This window comes from Pomacea canaliculata, linkage group LG8 (assembly GCF_003073045.1).
Source record: "Pomacea canaliculata isolate SZHN2017 linkage group LG8, ASM307304v1, whole genome shotgun sequence".
NCBI classification, from domain to species: domain Eukaryota; kingdom Metazoa; phylum Mollusca; class Gastropoda; order Architaenioglossa; family Ampullariidae; genus Pomacea; species Pomacea canaliculata.
In genome coordinates, this window is record NC_037597.1 from 9,996,062 (window position 1) to 10,020,913 (window position 24,852).

General features: G+C 37.0%; 2 protein-coding genes across 2 annotated transcripts; one reads left to right on the forward strand and one right to left on the reverse strand.

Moving 5' to 3' along the window:
• Window positions 1-1,074: 1,074 nt before the first annotated feature.
• On the reverse strand, window positions 1,075-8,611 carry LOC112571261 (glucosamine 6-phosphate N-acetyltransferase-like). The gene is made up of 6 exons (XM_025250137.1): window positions 8,455-8,611; window positions 7,461-7,614; window positions 6,755-6,817; window positions 5,899-6,029; window positions 5,659-5,720; window positions 1,075-5,216 (listed from the first exon to the last, which is right to left on the reverse strand). Exons 1-6 carry the CDS (start codon window positions 8,470-8,472, stop codon window positions 5,066-5,068), a joined length of 579 nt encoding a protein of 192 aa, XP_025105922.1. The 5' UTR covers window positions 8,473-8,611; the 3' UTR covers window positions 1,075-5,065.
• Window positions 8,612-8,635: 24 nt separating this feature from the next.
• Window positions 8,636-15,631, forward strand: LOC112571259 (cardiolipin synthase (CMP-forming)-like). The gene is made up of 7 exons (XM_025250135.1): window positions 8,636-9,320; window positions 9,650-9,787; window positions 10,352-10,481; window positions 11,456-11,547; window positions 12,181-12,249; window positions 12,651-12,742; window positions 13,091-15,631. The coding sequence occupies exons 1-7, from the start codon at window positions 8,763-8,765 to the stop codon at window positions 13,188-13,190; spliced, it is 1,179 nt and encodes a 392-aa protein (XP_025105920.1). The 5' UTR covers window positions 8,636-8,762; the 3' UTR covers window positions 13,191-15,631.
• The last annotated feature ends 9,221 nt before the right edge of the window (window positions 15,632-24,852 follow it).

Here is a 24,852-nt window from a genome sequence, read left to right on the forward strand (position 1 = left end):
AAATAATCAGTCTTCAATGCACTTTTAAAATGATATAGTTCATGGATCGTTTTAAAGACCATTGTGTATTTGTCTTTAAAGTTGTTATTAAGATTGCCTGTCCCTTAGCATTTGAACTGCAAGAATTAAGGTCGACCTCGTATTCCCCATTTCCCTTTGACAAATCATAAAACATGTATTTCACTAATCCATTATTTTAATAATAAAAATACAACAGACTAAAACAAAAACAGTGTAAGATAAAGTTAAAGAATATTGTTTTTTTTCACCGGGGTGATGATTTGAGTATTTTGTAATCTTTTTGAACTAGATCTGCATAATGGGACATAATTAGTTTATTTACTCTTCCAAAAGTATAGGAAAGTAAAAGAGTACATAGCAAATATATGTAAAAATGAAAAAAATATGTAAAAAAGGCTAGCATTACAAGGCCACCATATTTTGCCATGACCAGTACTCACAGATGTGCTGATGTTGATGACCCATTTTATTACAGAATGAGACGTTTATACAGGTTTCACTTCGCATCAGTGTATCAGTGTATGTACGTAATAGGTAATGAAGTTCTTCTAACCATACATAGACATTGACCTATTTGTGTGGCTCTCTACTATCATTTTGCATAAAAGTGTAGTTTAGACTACCTAATGTGTGCCAGCAGTTTACTGTTCAACTTACAAGCTGGATGAAACAGTACTCGCCACACCATACAGTTATTCCATTAGTTCAAAACAGCAGATGCAAGGATTTTTCTATCATTTATGCATCGCACAAAATCACGTTTTCTTTTCCCTCTTTTTTAAACATCATCGACACTGGTTTAACATTTAAATTCTCTTGAGCTTGACCATCTGCCACGTTGAACATCGCTCACCAAGATCTATGTTTAAACTTTGTCTCCATGCAGTAACTTCTCCATCGAAAATACCAGGTCTAGACCACAAACACAAAAAATGTGTTTCTTCAAAAGTTTTACTGTGCTGACAAAACCCTCTGTTTTAGTCTGTTCATGCAAGTGCAAATATCAAAGCACCCTCCCCACCCATCACATATCCCACACACTCCTCCACAGAATGAAATTAAAATACATCATTTATTATTCCCACACATAAATATACGCACAACTTATGACAAAAACACCTCTGCAAATGTGCAGTGTAACCAATGTTAATATAATGCACGCATAAACATATTTAGCATGTATAATGGGCTTTTTTGTGTCCAAGCACTTAATTGCTTCATTACAAAACTCACCAACCATAGTAGACGAATTATTGCTACAGCAAATGTAGCACACAGTAACCTGATAAACAAGTTCCCAATCAGTGTTTTGTATCTAGGGAAAAGGTTTTTCACATTTAGAGGATACCTCAGTCTTTACCATCATGTGTGAAGCTATTTAAATGTGGAGACTTTATTGCATAGCAATTGGGTTAAACCATTCAAACATTTTAAGAAACATACAAAGCAAAGCTTTGAGAGACTTGATATGTAAAGGTGATGATTTTAACAAATGTAAAACGTATAAATCAAGATGATGCCGGGCATACATTATTGTACATGTTATTTCATCTGGCATTGTGAAAATTAGATCATTCATTTTTGTCAGTAATAGTGTTAATGATAAATAACAAAAATTTCAAGAGCAAGCACAGTAGTATTTAGTGACCAACAACACTACATATGGGATCATATTGGTAATACCAAAATAAGTAGCAAAAGGATTAAACATCTTTTTAAAATTATATAATATCATAGAGAGCTTTGGTATTTATTAACAGATTTGTAGTGTTTTTTTATTTATTTATTTTATTTCCAATGGAAAATGCTTTCACTTGCATTTAGTGAAGTTGTAATAGATGAGATTCATGAGAATGGTGGCCAAATAGATTACCACTTAAACACTTAGTGTACCTGGTAGAATAAATTGGCAGTTCTAATGATTTAGTGTCCTTTGTTCACTTTAAAGCACTTTTAATCTTAAATGTTTAATTAAAATTCTGATAACACTTGTGAAAGAGGTATTGGATGGGGAGGGGAATTAACTGGTGTTTTATGTATGCTCAGTCAACAACTAAGACTGCATCATGGACAATGCAGATGATACTGTAAAAAGATATCACATGTAGAAAAAGAACAGTGGTCCTTAAACGAGCCCTGAATCCTCACTGTATTGGTTCATTAATATCCCTTGACTGGTACCAGATGATGAATGGTTACGCCTGTCCTCAGGTACTGGTTGTCAGGGGAAGCGGCTGGACAGTCGCAGCGACTGACAAAACCACCAGTTAGCTCTGTCTTGGGCTGTGGTGAACAGGTCACTGTAGTGGTGTCGTGTTGCACCACAAAGCTGCCTGGAAAGAGGTGAGGGGATAGGAAGGCATACATTCAACCCCCAAACAAAACATGGCACAAATCTAGAGGAGCAAAGACTGACATGAACATCATACTTAGTTCTAGACCTTTAAGATATCAACATTTGCACTATCAAATATAAATCATGGACAATGTCAAAATAAATGAATGTGCACCTATGCACACAATGTGTTCATTCTTAAACATACGTCTGATAGCCAAACACACGAGTAGATGTAGCCTATTTTCTTTAAATGTAGCAACACTGAGCCCCATACTGTTTCAGTCTGTTATCATTTCCACTTTTCATTCTTGACATGGGACTTTCAAATGGCATATTATCTCTATTTACAAGATTGTCATCACGGCCAAGATTCACGATGAATAAACTTATCATTAATATACTACCCTTTCAAAGTCCTTATTTCACAGCAAATGACACTGAAGAAAAGATGAGATTCAGTTTTTTAAAAATGAGGTTAAACATACAACAGTATATAAACATAAGCACATATACAAATACAGTTCTTAAGGTTAACTCATTCAGTAGGATTTTGTTTTTCCTTTGGTTTTTATTTTTTTTAATCTATGAAGATTTGGGCTGATATTCACAACTTATGTACGTCATAAAGTCTCACAGGCTTCATGCTGTCTTCTGTGTATTACATCAGCCGCATTATCCCCATTACTGGATGAAAGAATCAATGACCTAAATGCTGATGAGCAGTTCATGGGACTCACCCCAGCCCTATAACCACATTAGATACTTCTGATGTGATACCAGCCTAGGAGCCATAAGCCAGAAACTTTTGGGTTTTATTTTAACATTTCCCTTGACATCTCAATGTACTCTCTAATGCAAAGGTAGCACTTAAAATCCGTACACTTGATAAGATTAAAATGGCACTCTTGAACATTAAAGAAAGGTTTTGCTTCATGTAAAAAAAAAAAACACACAAAAAAACAAGACTCTTGAAAGTCTTTTAAGTTGCCCTTACTAGCAATAACAGCTGTTGTTTTATGAGTTAAGTAGTCAACAGTCCTCTGAACTGTCAAAGCGAACATCACATTTCTTTCCATTTCGCCAAGGAGGGCACTGGAAGCACATCTTACCTCTAAGCCTACCTCTACAGCACAATGCTTTGTTCATCCTCAGGCTGTGTGTTTTCTACTGCACTGTCAACTGAGAGTGCACATCATGAGTAAATTATAATAATAGGTTATTCGAGGAAATCTTCAATTTTTAAAAAAGTAGGTAAATCAACTTTTAAAATAAACTCCAATAATCCTTGGTTGAAACAGATGCTCACTAATAACATATTAAAAACATCCTAACAACAACTGACATTTATTAACTGTAACATAATGGTCCTTTTATGAGGGGAAAGAGGGAAAAGGGAGAATCACTCGGAAGGTCCAGCCACCATCATTATTTTTAAATGGCTTTAATTGTGGTGCATGTGGGGGATGGGGGGTGGGAAGGAGATGAAATCCCATCCCTTGATGGAAAAACAGGCAAACTATAATAAAGGGGGATATTATGAGGGAAGCTGTCCTTTTGGTTTCATTCATTGTCATTTACAATTTACACAAGATAGCAATGCAAATAAACTGATGGAATGGGTATCTTCATGGCTTTTTGAAGTATATGTTTTTTCAGGTTTTAATCCTTTTTTTTTTAACACTAACACAAACCTTTCACTAGTGACAACCTGAGATTTAAAGCTCCATAAAACAGACAAATACAGAGGTCAGAAGAATACTTTCTGTTTTTTTTGAATCTATCATTTGTTACAAGTACTCTTCTATATTTTATTAAAGAAAAGAATGAGAGGGAGAACACCCCAAAATTCTATCATGGTCAAATAAAGGTGATGGGTTGGAATCTCCTTCAAGGAAAGTTCCATCAATTAAATGTTCATATGAGGCAGTCATCAAACATGAAAGATATGTTAATCTTTAGTGCTACTTTATGTTTAAAAAAAAGTATACAAAAGAGCTGTCCCTGTGTTCTGAATAGGAAAAAGTTTTCCTAATGACAAAGCAAAAATCAGAAGAAAGGCATTAACAACATGACAAAATTATAATTTTTGGAGACTTTTGAAGAAACACAAGTCAAAGAAAGCAGAAACCTATCAGGAGGTAGAGTCTGAGACAACGATCACCAGTAGTGTCACAGACACTAGCAAAGTCAGCTTTTGTTGCTTTTTAAATGGAATGATCTCAAAACTCTAAGAACACAGGATTAGCAAAAGCAAAAAGTGACCTGTGACTGAACTTTGCTTTTTTTCTGGCTCACATATTTATTTAAACAAATTACACAAAACCATAAACTCTGGTAAAAGCCATGATTTCTAATCCCCGTTATTTTTAAACATGCATTTCCAAGGGGAAAAAACTGCAATATAACTACAGTATCGACAGTTCTCTTTTAGTTCTTTCTTTTAGATACAGATTGAAAAAAATCTTACTTTTCTCTTTACCAACACCATGACACAAAAGTAGAAGCTTCTGAGTGATATAGAACCCACAGCCAATAAATTATACTTTGCATGCTATACCCTGTCAAGTTACATCAAGTTTTCCAATGAAGCTTTCATGCTTTCAGTAGTCTGCAGACATGCCATACTGAAGGCATGAATGCAAAAGGTTTTCCATTTATCAACCAGCAGCTCCCCAAAGCACCTCCTATATAAAATGTCTCCAAGTCCTAATCAAACCACCGTTGTTGCATAAAGTTCTGTCCTTCTTCACGAATGAAGCCAAACTGTGAATAAAACTCCACCATATGATCTTTACATTCCAAAGACACCTTGTAGCTATTTACTGCTTTACTAAGCAAGACTGCAACATCCAGCAATCTGCAAAACAATATATTGTCTATAATCAAACAAATATACCAATATTCTGCATTTTGTTGAATAAACAGTCGCACAACATACTCTACAATTTCATTTTCTTTGTTTACACTGAAACAATTTTTTTTTAATAAACATTGACAGATTCATTATGTCAATTTGGGTGTGTTTATTATGTTTCTTTGTGTTTGGGAAAGTAAGAAAGAGAAAGGCGTGGAAAGCAAGATAAATGAAATACCAAGTGAGGGAAATTAAGGAAAAATTTCACATATTTTTGTAAAATGGTAGACAATTTGAAATACACACTCTATGGTGGTAACAAGCAAATTATACAAATAAATTATTTTATGAAAAGTGAACTTGACAACATTTTTTAGCAGTGTAAGAAGATAGAGGTATTCCAGCGATTTCAGCAAAGACTGATTACAATAAGCTGAATATTTACATTTTTCCCAGCTGTTTGCCTCTGTATAGGTCACTGACCACCACATCCTCCACTCTTGCTCTCTGTGAAAAACATAATTCAAAATGTTTCCAACTTTTTTCTTCCTTTTATATATTTTCTTGAGTTCACATTAAACATTTTCCCTGGGAAACATAAACTACACAAGCTGAGTTTTCAGGATATAATTATAATTAAGATAAATATCATAATAAACATCATAATCAATTTGATCCCACTTACTGCTGATGCACCATGGATAAACTTTTGTTCCTTGACTAGTGTAGCAGAACCAATGACCTGTCCTGTTGTCTGATTCTCAATAACTATGATGTAGTATGTGTCAGGGCAGGCCTTCATCTGGCTGAATCTGTCTGGGACAGAAGAGACAAGATGTGCTTTCAAGTGTAATGATAAACTAATGAATATAGAATAGAAAAGACTGCCAACTCTTCAGGCAAAAAAGTAATCATGCAAAAGAAGATCTGCAAACACTTTACCAGGGCAATGTATACAGCAGAGTAATAAACAAATAAAGCTTACTTCAAATATATTTATTGTAGGTTATTGTTTGCTCTGTGAAAAAAGTGTAAGTGGAGACATCAAGCATCATTCAATATAACAAATGGAGCACACTAAAATTAAATCCAGAGAAAATAAAATTGCTTCTGGATGACAAGTGCCAAGTTTCTTCTCAGGTACTGAAAAAAACCCAGCTGCAGAAGCATTAAATTGTTGCGGCCCTATGCTCCTCAAAGGAGCAACAAGGAATAAACTAAACTAAGCATTAAATAAACTACTATTGTTCACATATTAAAAAAACACTGTTGACTATAGATAATAAATAAGTCATATTAATCATAAACTCTGGGATGGGCCCATGTTAGTCTTTTTTGTTATAGGATATAAAAATGAAAATTACTTTTGTGTGAAACTTACGGTGATATCATGAATTCTGTTTGTTAAATTGAGCAACTTTTGAAGACTATTTTTGTGAAATCTTGGAAATGAGCTCTTAAATATAGCTATCAAAAAGGAATAAATTGCTCATTTTAATCTGCTTGAAATGGTTGAGATTCAAACACTTAGCTAGACTTACCTTCAAACTGTGCCTTTGTCACTTCTCCAACTTTAGTCAATTGCTGTAGAAGTTCCATATAACCTAACACAAAAGATACTTTCTTGACTTTTCCCAATGTGATTTCATAGGCACAGAATAAGCCAACAATATTGATACATCTAAGACACCCAAGTGAAAGGAACAAAAACAGACAAATTAAATGGCTCTATTAATATGCTAATTAATGAAATAATGACAAAGTGGAGTTATTATACAATAGTTTCTCCACTGTTATCTCTGTATTAAGATCTTGGGAAATAGGAATAATTGCCATACACAATTTTGCTCTCTCCTAGATTTGTGGATAATGTATATTTGATTCCTACATCAATGTACACTTATCTTTAGTACAAAAGTTGTACATTTTTAGTACTTTGTTGCTTGTACTTTTTTAGTACTTTGTTGCTTGTACATTTTTAGTACTTTGTTGCTTGTACTTTTTTTGACAGCTTTTAGAAATGTTGTTGTAGTTCTTATAATTATAGTTATATTATAGTTCTTAATGCTGTTATAAATGTTTTGATCTCATATTATGAAAACATGTGGCTACAGTAAAAATAAAAGTTCAGACTTCAATTTCAAAGAATCAAACCAAAATCCAAAAATTATTTAAACTCTAGATTGTAAAGGAATGTACAAGCAAGCATACATATCTTTTTTATGTGAATGTCAAGCATATTGTTACCATTATGATAGTCACCAAGAGCCAAAGGTCGGATCTTTAAATTTTCTCCAGGATTCTCTGGTGTGATACCACCTTTATAACTCCCTTTACATTTGGTATAATCAAGTGATTCCAAGATTGCAGCATCAAAAAGAAAAATGTCTGCAACACCATTCTGAAATCAAAAAATCACATTCACTGATTCTCTTGCATCTATTAAAGATAGTGCTAGAAATTTAAATATAAATCACAGATTTTGTTTATTTCATACCAAAGACATTTGATTACTTCACAATACATTCACTGATGACAGAATAACAGAATAAGAAGTTCCACAAAGAACAAGCCCTGTAAATAAAATGGGCATCATAACGATGTTTTTGTAATCATCATAACAACTGTCCATGCCACTAGGAATTATCGTTTTCATTCAGATCCGAAAAGCAAGTTCACTGGCAGATGAACCATTAGGAAGAGACCTCCCCGAAACATTCTCGCCTCTCACTGTGGTGACTATTTAAAATTCCTCCTTTTGTCTCAGAACGTTATTTTCAATTGCTCTTGATAAGTTAATTTTTAAAAAATTGTAAGATAACATAGAGAAAGTGCTCTTGTCTTCAGGTACGATTTTAAACGCACATGCCGCTGCCCTTGGGTACACCCAAGATCGAAACAGCTACGCAGACTTGTATATTATTGATGGGAGGTCTAAACTTAGGAGGTGGTCATTTTTTGGGGAGGGTGGGGAAGCACACTTGCTTGAATATTCCTGGATGAATTTATACATCTCAACGGCCTTTTGAAATGACCCAGCTATACAATATCGTATATCAGGAAACCATTAGTATAACCAGGATATAAGCTAGTAGTAGCATAAGGTGTTATTGGCGGGAGCTGTCGCGCGACGAATTGCATCACGCGTACACACAGTTATACCTACTAAGGACATGGATCGACAGTATTTACAATGACATCGACAAGTTATCAGCATAATCATAAACATCTAATAGCTTACCTCTGAAAGTATTGACATGATCGATGTAAAAGTTGACGATCGCGAGTGTGAATGACGCGAATGTGTGGGTGTTAATATGAGAGTTCCGAGTCTCTCGCTTACGTGGCTCTCCCACTGATAAGGTGCGTCTACTTGTGGTATTACGAAAGGTGAAAATGTACTCTCTAAATATATTGACGGGTTCAATGCCCGCTTTAATAAAATGTTCTGACAAGCATTGATATATTTTTCAGTTATAACAAGTTGGTCAGAAACTATATTCTTTCTTTAGTTTTATATTTATTTCACATACTGAGATATCCCACACAATGCCTTTAATTGAGAGAGTACCAGCAAAGTTAACAAACATGGCAGCTCCCTTGAGAAAGTTTTGCATGTGTGGTCTTACAATATTTCAGAATGGAGTCGTCTTTCCAGAGATCATTAATAGTAGCATTTATCGTGCATTCAGAACATATTTTAATTTGATAGGAAATCATGTCGCAACGAAGGAAAGAGCTTATTACTGCGGATTACATCGCTGGACTGAAGTACAACATTCAAGGGTTTTGTCAGTATCACCGTCTGGAAGTAGAACTGTTGAAAAAGCATTTCCCCTTAGGAGGAAGATTAAAACATTGAATAATATGATTTCTACACATATTATGAGCAGGAAAAATATCCAGCTACATCATTCAGGCTTTATTACTTTGGATTTTTCATGTGCATGTCGTAACTTCACATTGTCGACACGCAACACCTGTAATTCTGACAGAGCAGACGATGCTGCCTGTTCGTCACAACGTGAACAGGAGAGAGGAATTCAGAGCACGAAAGCAAAGCGGTCTTCTGTTGAAGTTGATTTAAATGAGAGTATAAAACCGAAGGTAATTGGAAATCATACACGTTCTTTTCAATACATTTTGATGAATCTAATGAATGATTTATCGTTTGTGTGCAAATATTTGTATATCTTTAGTCTCATTTCTCTTCCACCACCTACCCATCATTCTCATTCAACCCATAACAGATCGTTTACATTATGATTTGATAATTTCCGTCCTGTTAAAAAGATTTAAAGGAATGCCAATCTAATAACACTAAGAGAGTGTAACAACTATGGATATTTTAAAGTAAAACACTTTAAACAATCTTAAACATGAGTTTTACAAAGCATTTTTTTAAAATCTGTGTTGGACAATCTACTCCTTAACAGAAAGAAAACATCAAGACCATCCCTAACCTCTTGACAACACTGCGTATGGCATCAGCACCATTTCTTGGATACCTTGTAGTCAATGAAAACTTTACTGTGGCACTGAGCATCTTTACTCTTGCAGGAGTATCTGATCTTGTAAGTTTCCACTAGTAAGCCAATAAATATAAATCATAAAAGTGGTATTTATCAATTTTATGGCATGAAAATATCATACTAATAATTGTTAAATAAAGTACTATGTAGCAACTGTTTGTGTGTAGGGTGGGTGGGGGGAGTAATTGGTGTTTTATGCCAAGCCAGCAACTAAGGCTATATCACAGCAAGGCAGCCAGTCCTGTAAATTTGGGTGTGTGAGACAGAGATGAGGACAACAGAGTTTTAAAAATAATCTTCACTTATTAGAGCTTTTTGCTAAATTATCTTAAACTTAACATATTTCATTTCCAGTGATAAACTGTTTTATTGGTATTAACTTTGGTATCATCAACCAAGCAGTAAAAGCTGCTTATCTTATGCTAAGGACAACATTTTAGGAGAATGCATTGCAGCAGTAATGGAATGTGTATTTTTCTATGTATATATTATCAATATTGTACACTTTATTTTACATCTATCCATGTAAAAAAAAAAGTAAAGCTAGTGAAGAACCATAACTATTGGTGTATATGTGATACATTTTCTTTTGTGTTTTAATCAAAGCTAGATGGGTTCATTGCACGAAACTTCAAAAGTCAGATGTCAGTTTTAGGAACTGCATTGGATCCTCTTGCTGACAAGCTTCTGATCACAGTTCTTTCAATTTCCATGACCTCTGCTGGACTTATTCCATGTAAGAGTTTAACATTTGTGTAGTTTGTCTGTTAACTTTTCACTTTTTTTTTTAAAGAATTCTCAGAAAGGTTTTGGCTGTTGTAAACATTAATTTCCAAGTACAGAAACCATAAGCAAAGAATGCCATAATTTTTGCTTCAGCCAACCTACACCAAAATGGTTTGTACTAGTGTAATCATTTTTTTTCCAGCTTTAATAATATTAAGCATAGAAAAATTCTTCCAGGATGAAAAGTACATGGCATTGATTCCCGTTATTATGTTGTCTAACAAAACACTAGAGCTTGGGTGACAGCTTGCTAAATCTCTGAATCTCCTGCTATGAATAACTAAAGCATTCAGAAAAATTTGTGTTTGTAAATTATTTGAGATTCCTTCCATTATTATTCTTGTTTATCATTTGAATGAGTTATATGCATTTTAAAACTTACCAGCATAGAGTTGCTGCTTATTATAATATCCTGAATAAGTTGTACATGTAAAAGCAAGTGTGTGAGAGACTTTAAACTTTAAACCTTTATTGTCTTTGACTTTGTCATTATGACATTAGGGAGAGATTCAAACCTAACAGCAGAATATAAAAGCCAAGTTATTCTGTAGCATTTTGATTGTGTTCGAATCCAGAAATGGATCTATGACCATCAGGCACCAAGAATTTGTGTAAGATCACCATGCATTAGTACTCTAAGTGAAAGTACACTGTTTAATCTCTTAAGAATGCAGACATATAAGTGCATACTTTATCTGATATAGTGCACCGTTTTCTTTTTTGCATATTAAGACTTAAGGTTCTTGTTCTCAGTAGAGAAAGTTTATGCTTAGATGAGACAGGATTCTTTAAATTGTTTAGAAATTTTAAATACATCAGTACACACACACACACTAGATGTTTACTCAGAGAAAGAGTTTGACTGTGTTTCTTGTGGAAGGTATGAGATGTTGAGTATGCAGGAAGAATGACTGTATGTTGCAGTGCCTCTCACAGCACTTATAGTATTCAGAGACTTGGTCCTCATTGCTGGAGGGTTTTACATTCGATACAGGTCCTTGCCAGTTCCACCTCCTGTAAGCAATAAATGACATGTTTGGTAACTTGTTCTCATGTTCTTGTTTTCATTTCAAAAGCTTATCTAATATTTTAAAACTCTTTTATGCATGTCACAGACATGGATACCGCAACATCAAAGCAAATGTAAATAAATCTGTGTTTTCTCCCTGTGCAATTGTGCCTGGGATGTAGAGGATGGCTAGTAGTGTAAGTGTTATTTTCAGAGATTGTTTGGCAGATGGTAGTTCTGCATGACATTATTTTTGTAGAGAGTGTGGGGTCCAGCAACTTAAAGGGTGGTCAGTTCCCAATCTGTCATCGCAAAATCTCTGCTGGTGTTGTTTGGGGTGCGCACTACCAATTCCAGCAAGTTTCTTATAAAGTGAAACTGTTTTATTACTATTATAATGTGTTACTCGTGTAAATAAATTTGGGCTGCTGGTGTCATTTGTAATTTAAGTTTTAAAATTCAAGATAATACAAGCAGAGAAAACTGCAAGGACATGTTGATAACCATGGGCTTATGAATTGTAAATGCTTATAATTTCCTTATTCGGTGCATTTTTAAAGAAAGATTTTTGGAATCTTTTGTATTTGTATATGTTTGCCCCTGAAAATTACATTAACTGACATTAACATTTTCTTTTCAGATAACTCTGTCTCGCTACTTTGATATTTCACATGCAACAGCTAAATTGTCACCAACATTTATCAGCAAGGTATTTTTTTTAAATCACCTATATCTGTTAATAATACAAATAAACAAAAACTTCCTCAACAGCTTATTGATAGAAAAGTTTTAGGTTACTTAAGGCAGAAAGGTTTTAGAGCACCTTTATTTCCCCAGGTTTTTTTTTTACTTGAATCTTAAACCAGCCTCCAGATTTTGTTAAATACTATTTCTCCATATTGGTTTATATAATTTACTTTCCAACTACACAGGAAAATGACTAAATGAATATGGTGAATTTTGTATATAGTTTCTTTTATGAAAATGTTAGTTTATATATATATATAAAGTGTATATGCCAATTTATCCTATTAAAAAAACTTTACTTTGGAGATTTGGGAAGTTGTGCATTTTTAAGCCAACCGGCAAGATGGTTGATTCTGTGTACAGTTAAACACAAGCTTACAATTGACACTGGTGGCTTTTTCACTTGCTGCTCCAGTATTTGGATTTGTGAACCACATATTTCTACAAACTTTATGGTGAGTTCTTAGTTGAAATAGTCTTGCATGTACATTTACTTTCCAGAGTAGGCTATTGGATGCTTCTAGACCACAAGTGGTTAATAATACATGAACAATTTTTAACTCATTCAAGATATCAGGTTGTGCATATTGATTGTTATGTTTGTTTTCACGATGGCAAAATGCTGTCCTTGAGTTAATTTTTTCATAAATTGTTTATGTAGTGTAGCTTATCTACTTTAAAAGAAAGCTAAAATAGCACTATTTGCATTTTTTTTGGTTGTTTCTTGAAAAAATATATCACAAATGTTGATTCGTGCACAATATAAACGAGAATATTTTGATTCAATGATTTTATGTTTACAGGTATGCAGCAGGTGCAACAACAGTTTTATCAGGAGCAGACTACATGTGGTCATGGAAAAAATATGTTACTTTGCTAGAAAAAGATCAAAATGACTTGTAAGGAAAGTTGCATCAACAAAACAATTTTCTGTGTTTACTTTGCCTTTACGATGGATCATCAGCATTTGAGAAAGAGATTATGTTGGACTTGCTTGAATATGGCTTAAGCATGTGAAATCTCATTGCATAAATGGATGTATGAAAGGATGAGAGAGTGTGCAGAGAGAGTGATAGAGAAATTTGCATATGCAGATTTTGTGTTCGTATGTCAGAAAGTGAGTGGATGCACACACACACATGTGCCTTATTTTTTGCTGAACAAAGATGTCTTTTATTCTTTGATTCCATCAGAAGTTTAGGTCATGAAGTCTTGCTGCTTCTATGATATTCCATGTACTTCAAGAATAAGTTCTTGATCATGAATTCAAATTTTTTTCTCAATGTATAGTGGTGGAAAAATGCAATCGAAATATTATTTTTGAGAAAGTAGTGATATGTATATATGTACACACACAGAGTATTGTGTATGACTTCTGTTTTAATAGAAGACATTTATCTCTAAGTAATTTTTCCTTCAGTGTGAGAAATAATATTAAATTGTGTGACTTGTTTTTTTCAAGATTTATCACATACAGTTTTTTTAAAATAAATTCTAGAAATTATGCTACAGTGTTTTAAATACATAAGACTAGAATCAGAGGCAGAGATACTTTTCATTTATTAATCAGTTACTGAACAATTTTTGGGCTTGTATAGTATTATTCAAGTGTGTTAACTGGTATTCAGTAAGTCTGACATATTGCAGGCATTGATACCTACAGTTGAGCGCGGTGAACAGGGCATATTCTGTAGTGCCTTCCATTCGTCATTTGGTGTGACTTTATAGTCATGTGTGTGAGATTCATTTCCTCTTCTTCAGGCAGAAAGTGGAAAATTGGTATAAAGGATTGCTCATCGTTTCCTACAGCGTACATTCACATAGTGTTATTCATGAATATAGTCGTCAACTACTTGCTTCACGGTGGGTAGATATGAGAAGATTTTTTTTTCCTCTGTCGGAAACATGGGTCACCGAAAGACAACTCAGCTGGTGGACGGTTCAGCAGCTAAACTCATGGTAACTTAAGAGCAACACACGAGGGAGTGGACCCCTCCCTCCTTACGGCGGCAGGACTCCCGTCGGCACCTCTGCATGGTCAGAGTTTGCCCAACCTCCTCTGTACTGATTCGCAGGGCTGGTGAAGATGATAGTGACACTAGTTATGTGTGTGCTCCTTCTTGTTCTTGCCCTCTCCCTCTCTCAAACGTTCTCTGTACGCATGAATGTTCGTATAATTTGGATTTATTTAACTCGTTACTAGAGTCACATAGGTACACGTTGTTGTAGTATTCATCAACGGCCAACGGAAGTGACATTGGCTTTGTCCAATCTGTAATCCATTTTGCTCCTACTGCGTTCCAACATGAAAGTGGTGGAGACTATCGGACTCCTTTTCTTTTCGGGTGTTCTCCCTGCTTCTGTCGCACGAGAAAATGTATCTGATTGTGGCCTGGAACTTCGAGCCCATTCGGTAGTAAACGAAGAAGTTCGTTGAGCAGTTGATGATTCTGAACTGCGTGATTATCTCCCACAACACCGAGGTCAGGTTGTAGTAGCGACCGGTGTAGCTTAGGTCGGGCACCAGAAAGGCCGAGATCTGCACCATGACCGTCGGAATGGTGCAGACGATGAATAAAATGGACGTCGCGATAAGCATTTTGGTCAGAGCCACCTCTCGGCTCGGTAGGACGCGGGCAGAACTGTTGGCGTCTGTTGCTAAAGATGTCGCAGTCGGTGAGATGGTCGTCGTCAACAGCTGACGTCGCCAGACGACGGCTTTGTGAATCTTTAGCGCCGTGATGGCCGTGGTGACGACGATGATGACGAGCACGACAAAGGAGAAGGACGTGGAATAAAAGAAGATGTCGATAATATCGAAGACCTTTCTGTTGTCCAGATAAAACCTGCAACAAAGATGCCAAAATAGTGGTTTCACCGACAGATGGGCAGCGCTTCACTTTCAGTTCAAAACAAGAAAACTTGTTGATGGCTCCATGCCATTATTACATGAAGGAGAGCAAAGAGTGCGTTCTCAACAATGTGTGAAAATCTTCATGTGGTACAGTGTGTGGAACTTGCACACGTTCACAGTAAGTTCTACTCACGACGTGAAGGCCAGCACGTTGCTCGTGCGGTTGGTGACGGGGTCGAACTCGCAGACGACGATGTGTTTGTTGCCCGCGATGACCCAGATGCCAGCCACCAGCACAAAACAGACAACTGAAATGATCACGGCCATGGTCGAGGTCTTGAAGTATTTCTGCGCTTTGAAGGGGCTGACCACACAGAAACACCGCTCACAAGCGATCACGCAGGACAGGAACTGGGAAGCGAACAGGAAGCCTGTCAGACCTGCCAGATTACAATTTGAAATTACTACAAATAAAATAACTGAAAAATTGGGAGGTTGCTCTGTATTTTTCTTGTTTGCATAAAACAAATATTGATAACGAAAGCATGCTTTATATTTTAAAATCATTCGCTATCATGGAACATTTTAGGCAGTGAACGATTTGTGCTTGATGATTACAAGACGACTAAGATTCATGAAAAAATTTAAATCAACAGACGTCTTCTTTAAGTATATATTATGGTAAGTAAGCTCTTTTACGGATTAACTTCAAGCAAAAAAGAACACGTCTTATCTAGATAATAAAGTGACTTGAAGTTTTGAAATAAAAGACCAGTAAACGCGTTAAATTATACAAAGATTGGCCGAGGTCTGGGGATTCCTTCTGACCCTGGCGTTGCCTATGCATAGTCTTTTGGACAAATTCGGCCCAGTTTTGTGCATTTCATGGGAGACTAGGCACCGGCACGAAATTCCATTAATTTCTTGTTTGATGATATTCGATGAAATGTGCATCAAACACAGTTAAGCTTCATGAAGCTTGGAATCGACGAGAAGCAGCGATTAGACACTGTCCTACAGAAATCGTTCACTCACCTACTAAGTATTGCAGGAGAACGCTGGATTCACCGACAAGGTTTCTGTAGGCTTGCTCGGCCGACAGAAGAAAGAGAACAGTGACCACAATGAGATCAGCAAGAGCTAGAGCGAAGAGACACAGGTTGATTCGCTCCCGGAGTCCATGTTTGTAGAAGACGGCGGCATTGAGGATGTTGGTAGGAAATCCCAATATGAAAAGAACTGGAACAAGTCCAGCAGGGAGAATCGTTCTGATCCAATATTCTGTCTGAAAAGTAAAGTGCATGATTACCTCAGATTTTTAAAGTATTTTGCTTCAGATGAATGTTCTGGTTGTAAAGGTTAAACGGCTACCGTTTGTTGTCTATGGACTAGAGCTGATGATGGGCGCCAGTACAGAGTTTCGGAACAGAAAATATAAACGTTCGATGGCTAGCTATCGTCAGTATTATTCAGCTGCTGCGGTATTGTATGAATGTGATGGCCAACATTTCTACATACGCAAGTTTTTAAAATCGGTAATATCCTCCCATCCCTTTAAAAGTATTTTTTTTAATGCCTTTTAGGTCATTCTTAAACATGCTGCTCATGATGAGCCGAAGTTTCTTTGTCTCTTTTCCCTCGTGTCTCAGGAACTCGAAGAACGATGGTACAAGGCAGTATGCATCACGATAGAAACACCAACGTCTCCAGATCGATGTTGGTCTCAAGAAAGACAGGAAGAGCAAGGAAGACTGATAAGGCACGTGCAGGAAACCGTTTATGACGTCAGATATCAGACTGCAGCGGAATGAGATCTTTGCATTTCGAAATAGAATTTTCCAATCACGAGGTCTTGAAAGTTGCAGCTTATCTCTCATAAACATCAAGGTCTTGGGGTTTCTTTTAAGCGTTGGTATGAACTGTGTGTGTATATGTGTGTGTGTGATATTATTAAGCAAAAGGTGTTTTGCTGAGTCCTCCGTGACAGGACAAAAGCCATGGCAGTGACAGTGTTAATTTGTCATGATGAGCTACCCCATATTCCTCGAAAAATGATGATTTGTTTCTCTCTCTACCTCTGCCAGATGCTCTCATAAATGCGCATGCAGCTTATTAAAACGGCGATGATGAGTCCATCAAATCGTTTATTTTCTAAGCGGACTTTAATAAAGAAATTTATAGTGGAAGTCTGCCATACCTTGTGACTGATGAGGTCGTAAGGGTTGTCCCAAGGAACAAAGCTGGTGTTCTGTTCAAGTTTGCAGTCTGTTGGAGGAGACGACATGGAGCCTTCAGTGGCCACAGGAATGGACACGGTGTGGTGCGAGTCTCGGGTGTACATGTCTGCAGAAGATCGTAGAGAGTGCAGTTATTTCCTAGTTTAAGTAGAAAAAAAACTTGAGCGGAATCATTCTATTGTCTTGTGAGATATACTGTTGTCGTTTCAACATCATGATAAATAATCACGGCCAGGCTCAGGTACACTCTACTATTAGTTACCATAATTAACACTCAAGCAATCACCGTTACCATAGACGTGGCAATCAGCATGCCACCCTCTGATCATCGACTGATTGAAACTTTTTCGATGTTTATACATAGCAATGAAAATTAAGGTTAAGTTTTGTCACACATAATATTATTCGCTTCTGCCGCCAATCACATGAGTAAAGATTCACTTATTGACGATAAAAGTAATCAAACTTAATGTTAGCACCACATGAACTAAAATAAATGGTTATTTAAAAAAAATCCTTTTTCTTTCTTTAATACGAAAACACTTACTCGTGGTCCCTCAACAGCCGGTTAGTCTCCTAGTATGAGCGCTCAGGTGAGGTCTGTTTAAAAAGGTTTCATTGTTTACTCAGAAGACTGCAGCCAGCCACGTAAACGGCCAAAGGCTGATCAATATGGAGACGACTCACCGTCCTCCAGACCTGTAGGAATTATCGTGGACCTGAGAAATTGACCCTGCAGAGAGGTCACTTTAATGCCATCATTTCGTAACATTGGATTTTTCTGTCGTCTTTGAAAGCTTCAATATTAAAACAATGCTTTAAACTCAAAATATCTCCAAAAGTACATACAATAGTTCAAAACAACAAAGCAAAACAAGCATTTCAAGGTTAATATAGTCGGCATGTCTTAACCGACAAAGTGTTTTGGATCTGATAAAAAGGTTTATTTGTTTGGAAGTTCCAAAAGAGCGGGTGTGCAGACAATAATGGAGTGCTCCAAAGATCGAGAATAAAATCAGACACTGGAAAAACGCTACTGAATTTGTCTGTGAAGAAGCATTGCCTGGAATTTACAGTTAAAGAGTGAACATTAACTAGCAAAACCTTCTAAGGATGTGCGATGTTCAGTTCTGCTGACGAATACAGATAAGGCGTGCTGCCTTCACAGACGCCACTAGGAAACTCGTTCTCAATCTGTTTTTTTCATCCAATTTGCAGACAGAATCTGCTGTGTTCTCACGGTTTCAGAGTCTTTCCGTTGAATGAAGAGGTGTTGGTAGTGAGGGATAAATCGAGTGGATGAGCATGTGTGTACGTGGCGGAGAGGAAAGCGTTTTTGGAATGGGGTGTTCCAAACCTTTCTATATTTTTGTTTTTTTCGCTTAAAGCAGGCTCTCTAATTTTGGGGAGTAATATAAGTGTTTAACAAAAAAGGCTATTAGAAACAGAATGGAAAAGTCTGAATGGTACGACCACTTTTTAAAAGTACTAAATGATCTGCTTCACCTGAACGAACAAGATATAGAGGAAATCAACAGCAGCTCTGTAGCTTTAAACACCTCTGGTGACACAAATGTTTACACAGTTGATAAAGCCAGCGAGGACGAAGAATCCCAAGGATATCTAAACTCAGATATACTTCCAAGTGAAACACTCGAAGCTATCAGTGCGTTAGGTAATTGCAAAGCAGTAGGATCGGATGGGCTTATTAGTGAATTCTTTTTCACAAAATACTTTAATCAATCATTATCCAAAAGTCAGCTACTGAGGGCCTGAGGCTCACGGGCTAAAGGTTTAATTCACACAATCATCAAAAGAGGTGATCCTGACAACCCGGACAGCTACAGAGGAATAACATTGTTAAACATCTGCAGTAAAATTTACAGATATATACCAAACAAAAGATTAAATAAATGGATAGACAAGAATGACAAGATTCTTGAAGTCCGAGTAGGGTTTCGCAAATATTCTAGTACTGTATACCAAATTACATTATTTGCAATTGCCCAGAAACAACTTAACCACAAGAAATTCTACTTTGCATTACTGAATTAAAAAACGCGTTTGATGCAGAGAAAAACTTCGGAGGACCTTAAAGAAAAATAAACTAAAGGGTAGAATTATCATGCTACAAAAGGAATGTATAACATCGTAAAAGCTACGGTAAGAGTTGGAGAGGACTTGACATGGTCATTTTTATGCCCTACAGGCTCTTAAACGATTTCTACGAGTACCAATACAAACCCGAGATTAGTTTACGGCTAGAAGTCGAGATACTCCTTGTAAGTCAATATATACGTAAAGGCTATCAAGTATTTGTTAGGCATTTTAAGCATGCCCGTAAATAGACCACTTAACAAAGCATACAATATGTTGCTACATGTCCATAACTAAAACTTATTGTTAAACTTATTGCTATTTGTTTGTAAGGCCTTTCAAATTCGTATGGATGTTTCTCGAATAAGAGTATTGTCTGCTGCTTTGTAAGAATATATAGTGTATTAATGTAATTTTTGTCAGATTGTATAGGTATTTATTGGTGTTTCTATGATATGACGTAAGAGCTCATCTATTTATTTACCTGTATTTCTTTATTTTTCTAGTGAAAGGGGATCTAGATATTATAGGCTTTACTCAAGAGTGAGAACTCTGGGTCTGTGACCTAGCTGTTTGAGAACTGCACCTGTGACCTAGCTACTTGAAAACTTTGCACCTGTAACCATAGACAAGCTTCAGGTAGCCCTTACAACCAGATTGTCACGAGACTGTTTTATGGCTTCAAGTTTGGTATACAGGTTTTGGGGTTCGTTTGGTAAAAATTGCTCACTGCTCTTTTCTTTAAAGGGCTGCTGCTTAAGATTCATGATCATTTTATTGTGGCCATCGGTGATATCACAGTTTATAAAGTATGTGACTGTGCATTTCAATGGTTCGTGTCAAAACTAGGGCAATCAGTACATTGAATTCTTATCTCTACAACTGGTTTAAAAGAAACGTCTCGATCATTCTAAAAAAATAGTATTCGACGTGCCGCCCAATAAAATCCCTAAGGTCTAACTTATAGCGTGATTTACAGTTGGTACTATAACAGTCTTCATTATTATTGGACTCTGCCTCGGGAGAAAACCGAGTTTTGAAAGCGAAATAATTAACTTGTGAGTTTGTTCTGGAGGGAGAGGGGAACTGGTGTTTCAGTCATAAATTAAACGAAAACTAAAAGAAGAAAAAAGAGACAAAGAACTTTTGTGAGAAAGGTCAACAATGAAATAAAGACACACAAGACGGATCTAGTTTTGAAAGAACGAACGAACGAACGAACGAACGAACGAACGCTCACGTTTGTATGTACGCACATGCACGGACAAAGCCACACACATACATAAACACACGAAACAATGGACACATGATTGTACAGGGGAATGAACGAAGGACTGAAAAAATGACTCTCGTTTTTTAAATATATTTTAATCCGTATGAAGGAGTTGACTGACACTGAGGCTACATGTTGATGCATTTAAGTGTGCCTATGAAAAAAAATAAGATGATAAGTTTTTTCCATGCCGATCAATAACACAACATTTTTCAAGCATGACCTTATCATTCAAGACAAATCAAAGTAAACAATTTTTGAATTATTCTGGTCTTAGGGTGGTAACATTGATTTTATAAAATCTTGAGCAAGTACAAACTATGTATGTCGATTTTTATTTACAGAAACCAAACAATTCTTCATCTGAAGCAGGCGAAAATTAAGACAATATTTGAGACACAGTTTATGTCAACCAATTTTCTTTCTGCTTCACTCCTGTTATCGAACACAAAGGTTCAAGACAGTACTATCCTTTTTTCTTTGGGTGAGAAGGGCTGTTGAAGGCGGGAGGAGGTAAGATAAATGAGTTTTGTAAAAGTGTTTTTATCCTATTTTCTCAGTTTCCGCCATCTGCCTACTACGTCCTCCCCAACCTACTTCTACACAAGCACGGCTCAGGCAAGACGAGAGTTCTGTTGAAGATGAACATAAGCAATATGAAGATTGTAAACTAGGCATATGGACTTTATTCTGCGTTAGAATTTCTCTTTCTTATTGATTATTGCGCGAAGAGATAAAGAAAATAAGAAATACATCGAAAATATTCAGATTGGTAGTAACCTTAATATTGAAGAAGACAATGAGATGAAAAATATGGTGGCACGGGTTGGTCAAAACGATATACAAGTAGCTAATACAAGTATTATGTGTGTGCGTGAGAGAGAGAGAGAAAGAGAGAGGACCACGCATCCAGCAATGTGACTAAGAAGCGTGAAGACATCGACTTTTTTTTCATTTGAGGCTTTATTCGCATGCGTTTTACTTATCGACATCATCAAGCAAAACATAGAATCCAAGAGATTCATCTTTAGTAGGAGGGAACTTGTACATCGTATATATATATACCTTAGTTACATCTGAAGCTCTGTACAGTATCATACATACTGTCACTTCCATTAAAGGCAAGTTGGGGCAAGAGACTTAACTTCGTCTTATATTCGCCAGATCCTGACAGCAGTTTGAGCAACTGGTCACATGCCGCGAACTTTGTAATGGACAGATTAACCTTCATTTTGCCTCATTTCTCACTCTCTGTGTGTGTGTGTGTGAGGTGTGCGTGTGTGTGATCTTTATGCGTGTATAGACAAGAGGAATTAAGTGTTTCAGAAAATTCATGAGTGAGAGATATTAGCTACACTTGACCGCTGGCATACGGACTGTGCTGTTTTCAAATCTGCCATCATTTGTATCCAGGTACTGAGATTAATGGTGGATAGACTTCCGCGTTCACTCCTCTCCCGTGAGCTGAACGGCTGAAGTGGCAGAGGTTGTACAGACCTCGACTAAACCATATCTTCGTTGTCCGCACTATACTCCTATTTAGTACAAACCAGAAATTGTGTCAGGGGGCAGTCTTCCCCGTGTGCCATCATTCAAGTTCATCATTTAAGACAGTGATGCACCTTTTTCGGCCTGCGGGCCATATCCATTTCAGACAGCCGTGTCGCGGGCCACTTCACCGCAAAAATACAAAAAGGAAAAAAAATAGAGCAGATACCGTTTTTTTATTAGAAACAAGTTGTACTTACCATTAATTATGTACTAATTAGTGGGATATTTGAAGTTGTTTTCCCGAAACCAACTTCTGAATGTCCGGCCTCATCGTAGAGACACCAAGTCAGAGCACTGAATCGAAATGTTCGTCCATCGAAAAAAAGATTGAGAGACGCCCCTATGTGGGGATAAATACTTCTTCCTTTTTTTTTTCGTTTCTTTAAAGTCTTCTTTTATTACTAACATGCCGATTTCCTGCACTGTGGGCAGACGTTTCGCGGGCCGGATGGCACCGCGTCGCGGGCCGGATATGGCCCGCGGGCCGTAGGTTGTGCATCCCTGATTTAAGACAACCACCCGGCGGAACGATCTTGTTCGGGGCAGGTTATTAGTATTTACCTTTATGGGTAGTGAGGTATAGTGTCTGCGAAACATTTTTCATAACAAAATCACAGATAATGACTGAGGTCTAGAGAGCGTTCTTTTCACGTTTTAAATTTTTTAAAAACCGCGAATTCTTCTGAAGGTATATAAATCGTTTCGGAAAATCGCAGCCATTTTGTTTGAAGATATTTAAAGTATATACCTGAGTTCAGTGCAGTCAATTGAACTCAAACATTAATGGCAGTGTCGAAACAATAATATAATGGCGAATGTCCGTAGGCTTGCAAGCGATTCGTCAAAATTAAAAGCGATGAGGTTAACAGTTGATTTTTTTCCAATATTTGTGTGATACTTCCATAACCACTTATTTATTTGCAATCAGATTTTTCATGACTTGGTTAGCGAAACAATTGTAGGAAGGAACAGTTATTTCCATACCGATAATACAAATTCGGTTTGACATCTGTCTCAGCACAACAACGGTATTCCTGGCTGTTGGCTCTTTGAAGTGAGGTAAAATGTAATGTTGAACTGCTACCAATATAGTGATAATTGTTTACATCTTATTAATAGTCTCAATATCCTAAGATTAAATCTCCTGAGTACGAACTTAGTGTTCATATGAATGGAGGGAACATGTCTCGCCGGTTTTCTCTCTTTCGAAGACCCGAGCGTGTCCGAACTGACGAACAAGTTTCTTGAATCCAACAATGGCTTCACCTTGCTCAGGTTAGCTCTTTGCACATCGTAAAACTTCTCCCAGTGTCATACGAAACCGAGACCCCATGCGGTAGTAGACGATGAAGTTTAAAGAGCAGTTGATCATGCGAAGCTGACTGATGATTCTCCACAGAACGGAGATGAGGTTGTAGTAGTACCCGGAGGCGCTGAGGTCGCTCACGAGGTACATGGACAACTGAACGATGACCACCGGCGCGAAGCAGAAAATGAAGAGAAAAGACGAAGCGACGAGCATTTTAGTTATCGCCACTTCTTTGCTTGAAAGATGTGAAGAGTCTTTTGTCGGTTCTCCATCTCCCTTTGTCGTGGCGGCAAGCGCCCCAGCGTTCTGTTGACGCCATCTTGAAGCTTGGTACAGTTTCAGGATCGTCAGGACGGAAGTGATGATGATAAGAAATACGAGGGCGATTGTAAAAATAACAGAATAAATAAACACGTCGATGATATCGAATTCATGTTTGTGCTCCAAGTAAAAACTGCAAAAATACAAGTAAGCAATTGTATACAGTTGAGCGCAAAAACATAGCTTGTAAGCTAAACACTGTATCTCTATTAGATGTAGTTTTCGGCAAGCTCTTTACTTAATTTTCCTTCCTATTTGATAAAATGTTAAAATGTGGGCTCGATTTTAATATTAAGTCTCTCTGTATTTCTTCGGAAGGGGATTGTTTTTCTTATTCATTCTCTTATTTATCCTTTCTTCTATTGTCACGTTATCTTTGTGGAGAAACAGAGAGCCAGACAGAATAACAAACAAACAGACAAAGGCAGAAGAAAGCGGAGAGAAAGAAGGGTGCTGAGAGTGAGGTGTCACCTTGTAAAGCTGTCTGCCATGCCGGTCTCATTAGTGACTGGGTCGAATACACATGTGAAGGTATGTTTGTAGCCAGCGATAACAGCCAAGCCGCCCACTAGAAATACACTTGTAACCAAGATGACCCAGGCCATGGTGGACGTCTTGAGGTATTTCTGCGCCTTTAAGGGACTGAACACACAGAAACACCGCTCACACGCGATCACGCAGGTCAGGAACTGGGAGACCCACATGAACCCCGTGAAACCTGTGGCCAGAAACATTTGATTCAAACTCGGGATAGATGAACTACTACATGTACTGCTAGACTTATCTCTGCGTTGAATACTTGGCGACTTGATTGCTGGAAGTCTGTCCTGCAGGACTTGTCCATTGAAGAGATCATACTCTTGCAGAAGTTCACAACAGTGCTGAGTGCATCGTTTTCTGAACATCTCAGCACACAGCACCTT

What these genes read in the sequence shown, in the direction of transcription:
- LOC112571261 (XM_025250137.1), bottom strand. An exon ending in GACAAAGGCACAGTTTGAAG is followed by an intron (nt 6,030 to 6,754) that starts GTAAGTCTAGCT and finishes CTTCTGTCCCAG; the next exon opens with ACAGATTCAGCCAGATGAAG. An exon ending in GGCAAACAGCTGGGAAAAAT is followed by an intron (nt 5,217 to 5,658) that starts GTAAATATTCAG and finishes ATTGTTTTGCAG; the next exon opens with ATTGCTGGATGTTGCAGTCT.
- LOC112571259 (XM_025250135.1), top strand. Translation starts at nt 8,763, where the DNA reads ATGCCTTTAATTGAGAGAGTACCAGCAAAGTTAACAAACATGGCAGCT. An exon ending in CCTTGCCAGTTCCACCTCCT is followed by an intron (nt 11,548 to 12,180) that starts GTAAGCAATAAA and finishes TTTTCTTTTCAG; the next exon opens with ATAACTCTGTCTCGCTACTT. An exon ending in CACCAACATTTATCAGCAAG is followed by an intron (nt 12,250 to 12,650) that starts GTATTTTTTTTA and finishes TTCTGTGTACAG; the next exon opens with TTAAACACAAGCTTACAATT.